This window comes from Schistocerca serialis, chromosome 6 (assembly GCF_023864345.2).
Source record: "Schistocerca serialis cubense isolate TAMUIC-IGC-003099 chromosome 6, iqSchSeri2.2, whole genome shotgun sequence".
NCBI classification, from domain to species: Eukaryota; Metazoa; Arthropoda; class Insecta; order Orthoptera; family Acrididae; genus Schistocerca; species Schistocerca serialis.
Window position 1 is genome coordinate 255,999,743 of NC_064643.1, and position 17,952 is coordinate 256,017,694.

General features: G+C 42.3%; 1 protein-coding gene across 5 annotated transcripts in view; it reads right to left on the reverse strand.

Moving 5' to 3' along the window:
- LOC126484554 (cytosolic carboxypeptidase 1-like) overlaps positions 1 to 17,952 on the reverse strand; it is a 514,320-nt gene that overhangs the window by 44,645 nt on the left and 451,723 nt on the right. For all 5 annotated transcript variants that reach the window (XM_050108112.1, XM_050108113.1, XM_050108111.1 and 2 more), the window contains exon 19: positions 6,022 to 6,109. In XM_050108112.1, the coding sequence (XP_049964069.1) occupies positions 6,022 to 6,109 (88 nt within the window). The remainder of the gene's footprint in view (positions 1 to 6,021; positions 6,110 to 17,952) is intronic.

The following is a 17,952-nucleotide window of genomic DNA, read 5'->3' on the forward strand; positions in this document are numbered from 1 at the left end:
TGGCTCAACCTCTAATTACATCATTGATGATTGGATGTTAAGCTTTTTTACTGCCCCTCTTTCAATGGAATTCATTAACAATCTATTTTTGTACTGACTGAGTGTTCACTAGTGAGTGGACAAAACTATCTGAAGTGCACACATGCCTTTAAATTAAGGGTTTTAGATACACAAACAATATTACAGCGTAGTGACACTGTGCGCTTTGAAATATGTAGGGGTAACACAAAAACATTACTTACACAGCATGTCAGTATGCGGTCACTTAAAAGGAGCGATCCCCAGTGGTGGGATCAACTTTTTCAAACCATCTATCCATTGCTGTAGTTTAAGGTCCCAGGTATCACACCCTGCAGCCATGCAGTCTGATAGGCCCTCATTTGCAAGTAATCGATGGAACAAAAAAAAGTTTGGAGTTCTGCGTGATGTTCTATAGTTTATTGAACTTGTAGATTCGGGACTTGTGCTTGGGTAGCTCAGTTGGTAGAGCACTTGCCCGCGAAAGGCATTGGTCCCGAGTTTGAGTCTCGGTTCAGCACACAGTTTTAATGTGTCAGGAAGTTTCATATCAGTGCACACTCTGCTGCAGAGTGAAAATCTCATTCTGGAAACATCCTCCAGGCTGTGGCTAAGCCATGTCTCCACAATATCCTTTCTTCCAGGAGTGCTAGTTCTGCAAGGTTCACAGAAAAGCTTCTGTGAAGTTTGGAAGGTAGGAGACAAGGTACTGGCAGAATTAAAGTTGTCAGGATGGGTCGTGAGTTGTGCTTGAGTAGCTCAGTTCGTAGAGCACTTGCCCGCGAAAGGCAAAGGTCCCGAATTCGAGTCTCGACCCGGCACACAGTTTTAATCTGTCAGGAAGTTTCAAATCCTTGGTTGTTAAAGAATAATTAATTTGGTAACTGATGGAAGCATAGGCAGTAAGAATTGTAGATGGAGACCAAAGCTTGACTGCAGGAAGCATATTAGAGTTGATATAGGTTGCAGTAAGAGATGAGAAGAGATTTACACATGATAGACTAGTATGGAGAGCTGCATCCACCCATTTTAGGGACTGAAGACCGCAACAACAACAACAACAACAACAACAACAGATCTGGTTGCCATTTGATGGATGATAATGTCCAACTATGCTAGACTGGTCTGTTGGATAAGGATAAGAATATCACTTGTCTGGAGCAGGCAAGCTCACACTCTGGACTTGCATCTGATTAAATATGCATGGCACACACTAGAACTGCAGCTCTAATGCCACTATCATGAATCGTTGCTGACCAGAATGTGTTTGTCCAGCAGTGGGGGATATGACCACAAGACTTCTTATTGGACGACGTCACAAGCAGTATGGGTAGCCAAGATGTATCTTTTACTACTTCACAGGCTCATGTTCAACTGACAATATATTCTGAAAGCACCATCTTTTGACAGAATCCATATCCTAAATATCTAGGAGTAATGCTCGATTGAACTATGTCGTGCAAACATCATCTGGAAACATTTCAGGTTAAGTAAAAACCTCAACACAATCCAAAAATTGACAAATAAGTTTTGGGGAACTGATGCCAACACATGGAGAACCAGCAGCATTTCTTTGGTTTTCTCTGCTGTTGAGTATTGTGCAACTGTTTGGATCAGTAGCACCACAGAAATCTTGTTGACATCTAACTCAACCAAGCAATGAGATAAGTTACGGAAATGATCAGAATAACTCTCACTCAGTGGCTACCCACTCTGAGCAACACAGCACTGCCCCAGACCAGAAGCCTTACTACTCTAAAATCTCAACTTCAAAAAATGTTCTAATGTGACAGCATTGCACATTCATCCCAATTCTGTCTAACTTACCATTGCATATTCATGCCAATTCAGTCCGGCTTACCATCAAACATATGAAATTAAGACTGAAATCAAGAAACTCCCCAGTGAGAACAGTAACACAACTACAGAACTTTACTATGAATGGGCACTGGTAATCACAATGGAGACAAGAAGCCAGAAACTGTAACTTCATAAAAGACATGACAATCAAAGTCATGATTTCGACCAGAGTGGAAAGATAGGGTGCCACCTCAACAAAATCTGTACTGAACATAAAATATGCAGAAAATCACTGTTTCGATGGGGAATCACCAAAACTCCTTCTTGTGGAATATATGAAGCCAAATAACAAACCATCTTCCACATACCCTTCAAATGCCCAAATACTTGCTTTGAAGGGTTGCTGCAAGAAATTCATGACCTTATACCTGCAGCACTGAATTGAATGAAAACTGTAACCTGTATTTATGATATATTTGTATTTATTTTCTTTAATTTTAAATTTCTCTTTACATCCATATTTCACCATGTTTGTATAGTTCCTGTTTGTCTATATGTTATATACCTGTTATTCATAAGGCACTGTGTAATATTCACACAAAAATAATAAAATAATAATGCTACTATGTGTGATTGTTGTTGATATTCTGTAAGCCACCAGCAGAGGGCATTACACACAGTAAGTGTGGCCACTTTTCAGGCATACTTTGAAGTCACGTAAGTATGTCACATGTCATTATGTTGCCATGTCAGCTTCTAACATACACGTGCTTAAAGTTGTGTCACTGACCGAAAAGATCCCCTTTCTTAAGAACTTAAAAGTAGATGCAATTTTCCGGCAATCTTAAAACTTTATAAAGTTGTAGTAAAGAAAACTAACCCAGAAAATGGTGAGCAGGTAATATAATGAAGCAGAATCAGTTTGAACTGAGAGAGAGAATTTCATCAAGAGTTTTAAACCAAGCAAAAACACATGTTTGAAAAAGTAAAGTAAATGTATTTAATACAAAGCAACCCTGTTACAGCAATTTTAACACGCTGAAGAATATTCTACATATTTCTATGTTTACTTTCAAACAAAATGGAAACAACACATCTTTGTTACTTTTAGATAGTATTATGAAAAGGAGCCTTCTTCTGAAATAGACAACACACACACACACACACACACACACACACACACACACACACACACACACACAAAGAGAGAGAGAGAGAGAGAGAGAGAGAGAGAGAGAGAGAGAGAGAGAGATAAAAACAGCTCACACAAACACATTATTTCTAGCTGGGACAAGAATTCTAGCTGATTCAAGTGGTAGATGCTACAACAAAAGCACCGTGCTGCATGAAAAAAAATTCTGTTTCCTTGTTTCCATTGTGAAGTCAATAAACAAAACTCTACCCTCTCTGCTTATGTAACATATATGATGAAAGATAAACATTTAGTGGATACGAGAGATAAAACTGGAGAATTTTGACAGCAACAGTTGTCCTCGCACAGCATCAAGGAGCTGATTAGAAAGTAGAGGTAAATTATTTGTTTATCATATTTACCACACAGCACAAAGCATTTCACAACTAGTATAGCAGGAATGTTTAAGTAGAAAAATGTGAAGTATCTTATAGATACTGAGGACACTTCTCAAGCCTAATATCACATTACTATAGAATACTAGAGACTTACAGAGGACTCAGGAATCTTAATGGCACAAAGATGCTTTGTTGAAGCACTGGAGCAAGTTACAAATGAATGAACTAACTAACAGGGGGGGAAATGAGGAGTTGTGCGACACAAACGATAATTGGTAGGCATGTTTCTACATCTGAAAGATGACAGCTACATAATTTCGCACCATTTATGTAAGAGTGGTGCTAATAGCGGCACTATGAGGATGTGTATCAGGTTGGCTTTAAATACATGCCGTAATGGTTTTGAATGTTAGTTGCCTTTGAGATTGGAAGCGCTGAGTTGATGTTAGTCAAGAATGCCTTTAAGGTGACAAAAACTCCATTATCAACATCTAACTGAGTTTGAACGAGGTCATGTAATAGGGCTATGAGAACCTGGATGTTCCTTCTGCAGTATTGCAGAAAGACATTGTGGGAATGTACCCACTGTACATGACTGCTGGTAGTGCTGGTCACCTGGTAGTGCTGGTCACGAGAATGTATGGTCACGAGAAGACAGGACACCAGATGGTCATGTGGTATTACTGAGAGGGAAGATAACTGTGTGTGATGTATGGCTCTGGCACATCATACTGCATCTGTAGCAGGCAGCAGTTGGCACCACAATGACACAACAAGCTGTGGGAAATCATTACTTCCAGGAGGGTGGAGGTCTGTTGTGTTTTCTGTTGAAAGCTGGTTCTGCCTCGGAGCCAGTGATGGCTGTGTGTCAGTTAGGATGAGGCCACTGAGGGCTTGCAACCAACCTGTCTGTGTGCTAGAAACACTGGACCTATACGTGGAGTTATGGATTGGGGTGTGATTTTGTACTACACCAGAAGCACTCTCGTGGTCATCCCATGCACCCTGACTGCAAATTATTACATCAGCCTGGTGATTTGACCTGTTGTGCTGCCATTCAGAACTGCATTCCGGGGGGAGGTTTTCAACAAGATAACTCTCACCCACATACCGCTGTTGTAACCCAATATTCTCTAAGAGTGTCAACATAGTGCCACGCCTGCTCAATCACCGGATTTGTCTTCAATCAAGCACACTTAGGACATCCTTGGATGACAACTCCAGATCATCCACAGACAGCATTAACCATCCCCGTATTGAATGACCAAGTGCAACAGACATAGAACTCCATCCCACAACCTGACATCTGGGACCTGTACAACACAATGCATGTACATCTGAATGCTTGCATTCAACATTCTGTTTGTTTCACCAGTTATTAATGTACCAGCATTTACATTTGCAATGGCTTATCTTGAACTTACATTAACCAGTGATCTTGCAATTTAATTACTTACAAATTACCTAGACAAATGTATTCGCAAAATTTTGTTACTCTACATCATTTACCTTTGAGTGTGTTATTTTTTTGGTGTATTTGCACTGGTTATTATTATCTGAGGCTGGTGCGTGATTGGAACTTCATTTTTTTCCCTCCTGTTGATAAACATCTCTTCTCGCCCCTTCTCTCTTCCTCTTTCTCTTTCAGCATACACAATGCTGTAACTTTGATTTGCAAACTCTTTCTTGTTTATTTCCTTCAGGTTTAGGATGAAATGCTAATGGCTCACTTTTATTAGTACTCTGGGTGTTTTATATTGACTGTTGATGCACTGCTATTGCTGTTGACTCTCTTCTGATTGAGGATTTCTACAAAAAACTTTCATAGGTTGTTTAAGGATACCTTCTGAGTATTTTGGTATCAGGGACTCATTACAAAGTTATTGCATTTTGTTTGTTATCTTGCCCCAATTACCTTTGTATCTATATTGCCCTGAAAATAGAACACAACAGCACATTTGTTGATGGTATGTGCTGTGTGTGCTTTGTTTGGATACAAACTTGTTCCATTCACTCACAGTACTTGCTGCTGATAATAGTAATGCCCACTTTACTCTTTGCACGCAAGCTTGCATTCAGTATCGCTCACTTCTGTCTCGGGTTTGCTTCTTTGATAGTGTGAAGTGTTGCATTGACAGTGATACAAAGCAGTATAGAGAGGTTTACTGATGAAGATGTGACCTATATACTCCACATGTATGAGTTCACTGAATGCCATGGGAAGATGGCACAATGATGCTGTGCCGAGCTGTTCACACGGTAATGACAACTACACCGTAGAATTTTTGCACCTGTCTGAGGGTTGTTGCATTACTCCATGTTATGTGTTGTACATTTGGCGACTGGTTGTTAAGATTCTTTTTCACTGATGCGAATGTATTTTCACAGGAATGAGGGTGATAATGGTAACAAACTGAATAAATCAAAATGACATTATCAATGTGTAATAAGCCACCAGAAACAGTGGGTCCCTGATATCAAAATATCCAGAAAGTATTCCTGAAAAACCTCTGAAAATGTGTTGGTGGAGTTCTGATTCACCCCATATAATTACAATAAATGAATAGTTCCTTGTCTGGGAGACCTTGCGTCTATACTGTAGAATATGAATGCACACTAACAATGTGCTCAAAACTGACAGACTCAAAATTACAAATGATGAAAAATAAATACCTTGGTATGATATATGATGGGATGTAAATGCTGACTGGGATGACTCCACCGACGATTCAGATCTTCATCTGTTATGCCACACCGATGGCTGGAACAGAATACAAAAGGATAGATAATGAAATGATGATATGAAAACATAACATATACAAATTTAATTAAAGAACCATTTTACTTAGTCACCGGTTAAAACAGTCATTGTCAGTTTTGCGTAAGTTTAGGACCTATCCATGAATTTAAATGGGATTTTTTGGAGGGAAGCAGACACTCTTAAGTGCTTCTACTGCCTCTATCATAAATCTGCGTAGGGGACAAACATATATGTGTTAACACGATAAGAAGTGTTTACACTTAACAGAGGTACACAGGCAATAATTTTAACTTCTTCCATTTCAGTGTGGAATAGGAAAGGGAACAATCAGGAGTTGTACAAATTACCATCTACCACTCACTTAACACTGGCTTGCAAAACATGAACATTGATGTATACGCACATTTTCCTCTTTGATTTATTCAGTTTAAAGTTGTCTGGTACCTTTGCCACCACAGAACCACCAGATGCACACAAGGAAAAACCATCACGATTATTCAGTTTCCATCTACAATTGTGAAATGTTTAAGCAGTCTTATTTACAATATTAAATTTTTCACAAGATCATTCATTATCTGAAATCATTGAGGAGCACTGCATTTCTTGTCATTTTATCAGTTAACTATGAGGAGTACCATATTACCCCAGTAGTATGTTGTGTAACACTATGTCTACCTAGCCGACATATGATGGCAGTTGTCGAAATCATTTATTAAATAGTTAAGAACTGAAAACTGTTTGGAGGATTTTTGCCATTTGCTTTTACTTGTGATGTGATATGGGTGGATGGCAAATATCAAGGTGGGGTGGTGATTGCATTACCTGTTGGGCTTTGCATTTGTTTCATGATTCAGTGTCATTTGGAATTGTTAGGTGTGCTAGTGAATAACTGTGCCATAACAGTACTGGTGGCATCACAGTGAACAACAGAAGTTCATAAAAATACTCTATCTGTCATTCATGTAATGTCAGTGTCTGATGTCTGGATACCAGACTGAATGGACAAACAGTGTTTCCTACAATCACCTGTTCTAATGTTGTACGCTGGGATACAGTGTAATTATTCATTAGAAGAAGTAGTATAGTGTATTCCTTCCTATATATTTGAAATTGCTTGAAGACTCTTAAGTTTCCAGCTGAGGCACAACTGCAGAGAGGATGACATCAATCGAACTGCACCTGCACAATCTAAGAAGAATACTCAATTACAGGTGCAGCAATTCAGAGTTTCAAGATAACAACAAATCTGAATCTGAATGAACAACTATATTTCAAAGGGGAACATTACATCCCACAGCCACTGCAATAGGACCCACAATGTTTCTGTGATGGAAGTCTATCAGGAAACTGGATTAAGGATGAAGTGTCATGAAATTTAGCCTTGGAGTTTGGTATCTCTCAAAGTAGTGTTTCACTTTCATGGAGAATGTTCTGAACCACAGGCACTGCTTCTGAAGGAGAGGTGGTGGTCAGCCATGGTCAACTACAGCAGCAGGTGTCTTTATGTTCAACAACAGGCAAGAAGAGGCCCGTTTCAACAGCTAGTGCAATTGCAACCACATTTAAGAGGACTGCAAAAGATGCAGTCTCACCTTCCAGAGTGGCACAAAGACTGTATGAGGCTAGTCTCTACCTGACGACCAGTATGTCGTGTTCCATTGACACCCACACATTGGCAGCGTAGTGTTTACAATAGTCCCAAGAATATAGAGATTGGGCCAGTGAGGAGTGGGGTAGTGTGCTCTTCTCAGATGAGAGAAGATTCAGTTTGAGCAGTGATTCTGGATGTACCTCCATGTGGCAAGAGGCGGGAACATGTAATGTACCATGGAACATTGTCAAACATGATAGTTTTGATGGTCCAAGCATTGTGGTGTGGGGAAGCAAAATGTTGCACAGGTGAACTGACCTCCAAATCTTTGAATACAGTACACTTATTGGTCAGTGTTAAAAGAGTGACACTTTACTCCTTCCACAAGTGTGCATTTTCAGTGGTACACGATTTCATTTTTATGGATGGCAATGCATGATAGAATAGGAAAGCGCAGGTGAAGGAGCTCTTGAAATGAGACGATATTCAGCAAATGGGATGGTCTGCCTATTTATCTGACTTAAGTCTAATTGAGTAAGTGTGGGACATGCTTCAGAGATGAATTGCAGCTTGTCCACTGTGGTATCACGTATCTTGGTAATGGAATAGCAAGTTTTCATCTGATGCCAATAGCAGTCATGTGGGATCTGGCAGTCTCAACAGTGCACATCCATTGAGGCACACCTCCAGTAGCTCTGTTCATCAAGCGTCATCTGCCACTGCAACGTAAGATGGCTGGTACCAGCTGTTTAGCCCACTTGCGCCCGGAGCCACTACACTGTGACTCATTTGTTTGTGCTTCATCCTTGTTGACTCTGACATAGTTGGACTGTTTTTCTTGCTGCATTATTTGTAATGAGTCTTTGTTCACTTGGAAAAATAAAAGTTAAGTAAATCTTCTGTTCGTTGTGTTGACTTGTTCATTAATCTTTTCTGCTCTTGTTTAGCTCTCTTACGATGATAGATGCTGCACCACTATGTAGCTCACTCTCCTTACGATTCTGTACAAAGTTATACACAACATCTAACAATGAGAAGGGGTGGTTTGAAGGGATTGTGAGAGACAACAGACCTCAAACTGTTGCCGCCAAATTTGAAAAGTTTTGCCCTGGCTCCAGCATCACCCACATCATGAGAGCACCGTTCCATCTGTAATCCAGTGGCGAAGCTGAATGGTTTGTCCAAACATTTAAGCAACAGATGGACAAACTTCAAGTCTCCCACACAAGGGATCATGCTCTGTTGCTCTTCTTGTATTCCTGTTGCTCCCACCTACATGACAGACCATTGCCAGCGCAGTTGCTACAAGGACGGCCCCACCACACCTTGCTTATGCTGCTGCACCTGCCCCGGCAGGTGATGCCAACTTCGTCCAGACAGGCAAAGTATCTAACTAACAACTCAGTCTTTTACTGATTTTATGGTGGACGGAGGCACTGGGAGGAAGGCACGATTGTACGATGTATTGGACCTTCTATGTTTCTCCTGCAGGAGTAAGAGGATTGCTGCAACACCATCAGAATCTAATTCATCCTTGTGAACTGCGTGATCCTGCCACAGGCTTGGTTCTTTCAGATTTGGTGCCTGCCTGGATGCTGCAGCCCTTGCTGCACCCGGCTCTTATGGGCCCTGGGCCATTGGCCTCTTCCTGGCAACTGTCCCACATGCCACCTCAGGTCCCTTTGCAGTCACTGAGATGTCTCTGTCTTTGTTTTGCTGCTCCACCTCTGGATGTGGGTATGTGGCCTGTTTTTCAGCTGGTGTTCCTGGGCAGGCTCGGGGTGTATGCCAGGGAGTGGGTGGGAGCTCAGCATCAGCCTCAATTTCGGCTCCTGTTTCCTCGTTGCCACCTGCATCCAGTCTATCCCCCCCCCCTTCCCCCCCATCCCCCCCAACCATTGTTTACTCATCTACACTACACGACGGTGGTGAAGCAGTTCGGGTGGAAGGGGTGTGCTGTCATGTATCAATACTACCCCAAAGTGTATCAAGGTTGGTAACAGAATGGCAAGTTCCCATCTGTCGCTGATAGTGGTCATCCAGGATATGGTGGACCCAATAGTATGTGTTCACTGAGTCACACCTCCAGTAGAGCCTCTGTCCTTTGAGTGCCCTCTCCACCATAATATACGGCAGCCGCTCAGCTCACTTATGCCTGGGGCCACTATGCTACGACTCCTTCATTCATGCTTCATCCTTGTTGACTGATACAGCTGGACTCTGTTTCTTGCTGTGTTATTTGTAACGAGTCTTCATTCACTTGGATAAGTACAAGTTACATAAGTCTTCAGTTTATTGTGTTAACTTGCTCGCTAAACATTTCTGCTCCTGTCCAGCTTTCCTACAATGACAGTCAGCCCCGGATATAAGATATTTCCGAACCAGGGGCAAAACCAGGATAGTGGCGCCCACCCTCCCCATCCCCATCCCTTCTAGCGTTTGAGATAGGGCGTCAAAAATTAAAAAAAATGATTTTCCAAAAATATGTTCATTTTATAGCGCACATCTTTATGAAGAATTCGTATTGTGTGTATTATAAACATATATGTTTGAGGAAATGTAAGACATGTTATTTGGTATTAAGTGTGTCAAAGTGTAGTGCCATGACTCTTCACGCACCATTCTTCTGTCGTATATCACTATATATTGCTATGTGGAATCAAATGTTTATATTTTGTAATGGAAGCTATCAAACCTACATTGAGGACAGCAGAAATCAAAATATCCTGTGGTGCATCTCCTGCCCCCAATCGGCCGGTTAGACACTCCACCCTCCTTAAAAAAGAACTCACAGTTAATACTGAGTGGGATTATTTGTGACCGGGAGAATAACAACTCTTCAGAAAATTTGCACTCTTTATTGCCTATTAGCTAATAATTTTCTCTTTTGTGTGACATAAAATTAAATATAGGAACACAAAAGCAGTAAAGACAAGAGACAAGCAAGACAGTACACATTTCTTCAATCCTTAGGTTCCAGCATTTTTTTTGTCCTCTTATCTTTCTGCAGCTTTACACGGTGTGCTTTCCTTTCTGCGAAAGAATCTATTACGTCATCAAAATTCGTCAAAGTGGTTTTGCTACATGAAAAATCAAAACGTCGTTGTCTAATACTGAAAGAGCTGTTAATACAAATAGTATACGAGACTGGCGTGGTTTCTCGATATGATTACGACTATTTTGTCACTGTCTGCTAGATAAAATGAAATACGCCTTTCTAATGTTGCAGCAATTGTAACAAACGCCAAATAAGCGAGGCTGTTTTGGCACAAATGGTCATTTTTATCTACCTCATTTACATAAATAACACGGTAGAATATGATCCATGACATACCAATATAAACTGCCAATTAGGCCTACTATAAGCAAAACGATTTATGTTAGGAAATTGTTCCACATTCCATTCATACGCTCCAGTTTCTCAAGCATGAGATCGATCGAAAAGTGGTGTACGAAATTTTTATGTAAATTTGGAATCGTCATATTCTTTGATATAATTTGTGTTATGTCCCCATTTCTTCCACTTCCTCTTGACAAACAATCTTGTCATCACTAATTCTGTAATTGTTCCTACCTCTGTTAAAACTTATTCTTCCGTTAACTTCACCAACCCTCCTAGAATCACCGGTTTAGTTGTTCCTCGTTTATTCTTCGGTAAGGCGTTATTATGTGTTCGTATAACGCGTTTTCCGCGCTATTCCGAGAAGATAACTTAAAGCTGCTGCTAACGAGGGACTGTAGCGATCTGACGAAGATTTTCAGTCAAGATCTCATTTTCTAGGACACAGGGATAAGATAATGCGCAATCGTTCTTACCTGTTGTTCCTGTTAGTCGTTTATTTCCACTCTGGTAATGTGAATCTATGGATTTCGCTACTAATTATAATAACGCTGATCATTCACACACCCGAACAACCACATTAAACCAACAGCGATTGGCGTTCACCCGTTCGGGTTTATTCGGCACAGCTCTTATAGCCCCCCCCCCCCCCCCCCCCCATTTTCTCTGCGGGAAAGTTTTTTATTTCTAGGCGCGGGGTGGATTCTCTTGGCAGAGACATCACGTGCAGTAGGCCTTATGATCCGTTAGAATGTGTTCAAAAATGTTCAAAGCCCACAGAGAAGCGTTTCAAAATAATATGAATAATCGACAGACCTTCATGCGCAGGGTGCTAGGTGCTTTGTGAGACAAGGTTTTTTTCTTTAAGAATATGAATTTGGCGCTCCATGAAATTGCCGACCGGGGCGGATACCCCTGCTATCCCTCCCCCCCCCCCCCCCCCCCCCCAACCAGTTGCGGGCCTGATGACAGTTGTCCCACCACTCTGTAGCCCACTTCTCCATACAATGTGTACGATGCATCCACATACAGCAGTTGTCAACCATGATGGTGCAGGAATGGAACATTCGACCACAAGAACTCCTTATGGACCTTGTGGCGAGCATGTGAGCATGTTGCGGAGCATGCATTACTGTCCGTGGTGATCACACATCCTTTTCTTTAATGTGCCGGGTGCCATCATAAATAACGGTGATTTCAGTGTAGCTATTGTCTTAGAACACAAGGTCTGTTCTGTCCGTCCCATTATGTAATATACCAGTTATCTGAGGCCTCACGGATAAGAAAATGCTGTCTGCATCCCCAACTTCCGTGTCTGCAACCACGTCTGCATCTTCACATATTAAAATTTTGTAAACCACTTTACCCTGGAGTTCCACTGATAGGCTTGTGCCATGTCTGGATAGTACGTATCCCACAACTTTCTGTCATAATCACTGAAAGAGATTTTCTGTATTTTTCTGCAGAATGGGAAAGTCAAAGCAAGTTGTGTTACAAGTAATCACATTTGCACTCTGTTAAATGTAGCCCACATAGTTCCTTTATTAAATGCATGTAAACTCACCATAATGTTAAATCATTTTAGCGTGCTACCCTTCTCAATGTAATAAGTGTCGCGCAGCATGCTTGTAAATATTTTAAAGTGAAACATTAATAAGATCACTGATATAATATATGTCGTATGTGATAAAGATGAGTCGGAGCACAAAGTGAAGATTCTAATTTACGGAGAACGGGCTTCGGTTTGCTTTTTAGCGGCTTCCAGTAAATACACAAGTGTCCTCTACTAATGTAAACATTGACGACTCAGACGTAAGCCAGCTGCAGGTACAATTGAAGCAGAATTTATGTGCAATTGTTCGGAAAATCGTGAAGCAGGATTAGAGTTTACTGTCCCGTCGGCAACGAACGAACCGAACAGACTCCGATTTGGAAAGGACGGGAAAAGTAATAGGCCGTGCCCTTTCAAAGGAACCACTCCAGCATTTGCACTAAGTGATTTAGGAAATCTGGATGGTCGGAAGTCGATTTGAACTGTTGCACTTCCGAATGCGAGTCCCGTGCGCTTACCACGTCACCTTACTGGCTTGGATACTCGGTAAGATGGCCATGTTGCCACCTTAAGCCGTCGCAGATGTCGACAACGTATCTAACATTCACAGTGCACTGTGTATTCGGCCGTGCGGTTCTAAGCGCGTCAGTTTGGAACCGCATGACCGCTACGGTCGCAGGTTCGAATCCTGCCTCGGGCATGGATGTGTGTGATGTCCTTAGGTTAGTTAGGTTTGAGTAGTTCTAAGTTCTAGGGGACTGATGACCTCAGTAGTTAAGTCCCATAGTGCTCAGAGCCATTTGAACCATTTTTGCACTGTGTATTCAAGTCTATAGAGAGGCATTCTGTCCCAAATGGATAATAATAAACACGTTATTGTAGATCGCTTATCGCTTGTCTCTTGTAATGCAAAAAAGACGAAAATCATAATATTTACAATGCTCATACTCTTAACCCCTAACTATAAACTAATTGTTATTGGCGATATCCGCAGAAACATCCGCCAATACCCGCATAGACACCGGATTTTTATATACTCAGTCAATATTTCTGCACCTAACGGCAGCCAAATATAAACACAGAAACGAAGAGTGGCGCTGGAGTCTGTGTCCCAAAGAATAAACTGAAAGGAGTTGCGATCCTTGCTGGCCCTCGAGTATTTTTGGGCTGTAATTTTAGCTTTAGTACGGTAAACAATGATATTTCGTTATGATGACGGTTGGTTTACTGTCGTCGTTGTAAGAACTGGTAGTAGTGCTCCTGCTGCTGCGGGATTAGAGAGTTTTAATTCTCGTAATGTGGTTGCTTATCGCACCTGTCGTATTAGTGAAGTAGCAAATAAATATTTTTGGAAGTCTTACTATTATTCTTATGAGGCATTCTGATAAGCGCTCTAACAGTCTGCTATTATATACAGTATTGCAATGCCTGTGTTGTTCAGAATTACGACGAATGTTCCTACGGACACGCATTCACGCCGGAACGAACAGGCACTGCAGAGACTACAACAGTTATGAAATGCATTAAATGAATTCGCAAATGAGAATGAGGATAACCATTAGCTGTATAATGGAATGACGACAGTGAAAACTTGTGTTGGACAGGGACTCAAATCTCGCTTTTCCGCTTATCGCGACAGTTGTCTTACCGTCAGACTATCCGAGCACAACCACCGCCAGACCCAAGCTTCAATATTTTGTCAACTGTGTGTCTGCAACCTGCACTCGTACATTCATTATGTATATTCCCGTACAGGGAACACTTTTAATTGAAAGTCGCTTGCCTGGTGTCGGCGAATAAATACAAACTGCTGTGCCTTTGTTGTTCAGAATTCCGATGCAATATTCCCTCGGACAGGTCGGTCCGGCACAAATTTTCATTGTCGTCATTCTATTACACAGCTGATGGTTGTACGTATTCGCAACTACGAATACGTTTCATTTATTTCATAACGGCTGTAGTCGCCACAGTGCCTCTTCCTTCTGACGTGTGATGCAGTTCTGAACAACATTGGCACTGGAATACTGTATCATATTCGTTGACACAGGCCAAGCGACTTTCAGTTAAAATATCTCCCCTGTACGGGAATATACACAATGAATGTACGAGTGCAGGTTGTTGACACATGGCTGACGACATGTGGAAGTTTTGAATAGCCTAACGGTAAGGCGGCTCGCGATAAGCGGGAAATCCGGGCTCGAGTCTGGCCCGGCACAAATTTTCATTGCCGTCATTCCATTATAAAGCTGATATTTGTCCATATACATCTACATCCATACTCCGCAAGCCACCTGACGGTGTATGGCGGAGGGTTCTTTGAGTACCTCTATCGATTCTCCCTTCTATTCCAGTCTCGTATTGTTAGTGGAACGAAAGATTGTCGGTATTCCTCTGTGTGGGCTCTAATCTCTATTACTTTATCCTCATGGTCTCTTCGCGAGATATACGTAGGAGGGAGCAATGTACTGCTTGACTCCTCGGTGAAGGTATGTTCTCGAAACTTCAACAAAAGCCCGTACCGAGTTACTGAGCGTCTCTCCTGCAGAGTCTTCCACTGGAGTTTATCTATCATCTCTGTAACGCTTTCGCCATTACTAAATGATCCCTAACGAATTCCATTTTAAATCACTCCTAATGCGTACTCCCAGATAATTTATGGAATTAACTGCTTCCAGTTTCTGACCTGCTATATCGTAGCTAAATGATAAGGGATCTTTCTTTCTATGTATTCGTAGCACATTACACTTGTCTACATTGAGATTCAATTGCCATTTCCTGCACCATGCGTCAATTCGCTGCAGATCCTCCTGCATTTCAGTACAATTTTCCATTGTTACAACCTCTCGATACACCACAGCATCATCCGCAAAAAGCCTCAGTGAACTTTCAATGTCATCCACAAGGTCATTTATGTATATTGTGAATAGCAACGGTCCTATGACACTCCCCTGCGGCACACCTGAAATCACTCTCACTTCGGAAGACTTCTCTCCATTGAGAATGACATGCTGCGTTCTGTTACCTAGGAACTCTTCAATCCAGTCACACAATTGGTCTGATAGTCCATATGCTCTTCCTTTGTTCATTAAACGACTGTGGGTAACTGTATCGAACGCCTTGCGGAAGTCAGGAAACATGGCATCTACCTGGGAACCCTTCTCTATGGCCTCTACAAATAGCGCGAGCTGGGTTTCACACGATCGTCTTTTTCGAAACCCATGCTGATTCCTACATAGTAGGTTTCTAGTCTCCAGAAAAGTTATTATACTCGAACATAGTAAGTGTTCCAAAATTCTACAACTGATCGACTATAGTTCTGCACATCTGTTCGACGTCCCTTCTTGACAACGGGGATGACCTGTGCCCTTTTCCAATCCTTTGGAACGGTACGCTCTTCTAAGAGACCTGCAGCTGCGAAAACATTTCATGCCTGGTACTCTGTTTAACTCTCCGAGAGGCCTCATCGTCAGCAACATCAACAAATGAGGAGCAGGAGTGGTGGTTGGGAGGCGGCCTTTATTCTGGGCGGTGTCTCAATGTAATGTAAGTCATATCTCTCGACATTTCCTGTGTTGTTAGGACCCATCAGTGGACCACAGAGAGCGCCCCTTCTTCCAGGCTCCTGGCGTTAGTCAGCGCGGCGCTTTCCGGCGAGGGTCCGGAAGCGGCCGCGTCTGCCGCCGGAGACAATGCCCCTCCCCTCGTCACACCACACCACACCTTCCTCACAGCCGCCGGAAGTCGCAGCCGTGCATCGCTTGCCCTGCCCCTAACGCCGACGCTGCCGCCAGCTGTCCCCTCAATACCAATGAGGCCGGACTCCGCCACCGTTGGCCGCCGTAGCGGTGTCATCAGCCTCTGCTGGGTCAGCTCCGCAAAAAGGAACCTGCACGCAACAACGGCGAAACTGCCCAGTGCCTGGAACCGGTCGCCGCTAATATTGGCTCTGACCAACCGGTGCCATCTTCCGCAAAGTCCTCCCACTCGGCTGTACATGGAGCGATTTCCGCCATCCGCTACTCTGCACAACATGTTACTGCCCGGCGTTCTCGTACAAGGAACTTCCCATAGCACCAACCTAAAAACTATCCAACGGGTGTGAGCACGTTGAATATTCTGACATGATTGCCACATGGATATATTATAAACAAACCATATCCTAAGTCTCTAATCATCACATACGCGATATTGAGATCGTTATGGATTCATAGCTAAGATCAGTCAGCTTCACGGAGAAAAGTATCTTAACATAGTATTAAGGATCCGAACACATTAGATTGATACCTCAGGCCATTCATTGCTTCTGAACAGCACTCTTAGCCCTCGACGAGACACGCGCGTAGGGAAGGGAGTATTAATGAATGTGCAAGAGTGAAGCTAGTCACAAATGTCGATATAAAGCATACAAGTGCGGCAGGTACTTACAGAGGCTTTATAATTACTTTTTTAATAACCACCTCTGATAACGAGCCTCTAGTGACTCGAAAGCTCGCTGATGAGAAAGCAAAGATACGGTTACCTAGTGCCCTCTTTTCCATTTACTTCTAATAGGAAAAAATATATATTCTTCCGAAAAAGCCGGCCGGTGCGGCCGAGCGGTTCTAGGCGCTTTAGTCTGGAACCGCGCGACCGCTACGGTCGCAGGTTCGAATCCTGCCTCGGGCATGGCTGTGTGTGATGTCCTTAGGTTAGTTAGGTTTAAGTAGTTCTAAGTTCTAGGGGACTGATGAGCTCAGATGTTAAGTCCCATAGTGCTCAGAGCCTTCCGAAAAACTCGAATACCTAGATGTTAATACTACCCACCGTAATTTGTCTTTGCAGTCGTTGCAGCGGAGATAACGGTGGAGGAAATCATGAACTCCACAGACGATTAGTAACGTTTAGTCCGGCCTTAACAGCCCAATTAAAAAGAAAAAAATAAAGTGCAGTACATGTGTTACAGTGGCAGCTCGTTTACCTTTTACCTCCTTTCAGATTTTCCGTCTTATTCCTCTCCTCCTTTCCCCTCAACTTTGGGCCACCGTAACATAAGATAGCTTGCGGAGTATACATGTGGATGTAGAAATTCCTAAATCCCTGTCCAAAAATAGAGTCCCGCTCTGCAAAGCTGAGAATTTTTTTCTTTGTTCTCGTAACAATACGAAAAAGTGTAAAATGCATGCATAAATACAATACCCATAAGGATGCAATACTTTTGTTTTCAGAAGGAATCAGAATACGTCCCCATTTGACCAGCTGGTACCACCGACTGCTTTCCTTACTCACAAAAACATCGCCTACACACCAAAGGAACGTAGGAGTGGGGCTTACCAATAGTCGAAATTGTCCGTTTAATGTCAAAGAGAGTTACTGACAGTTAC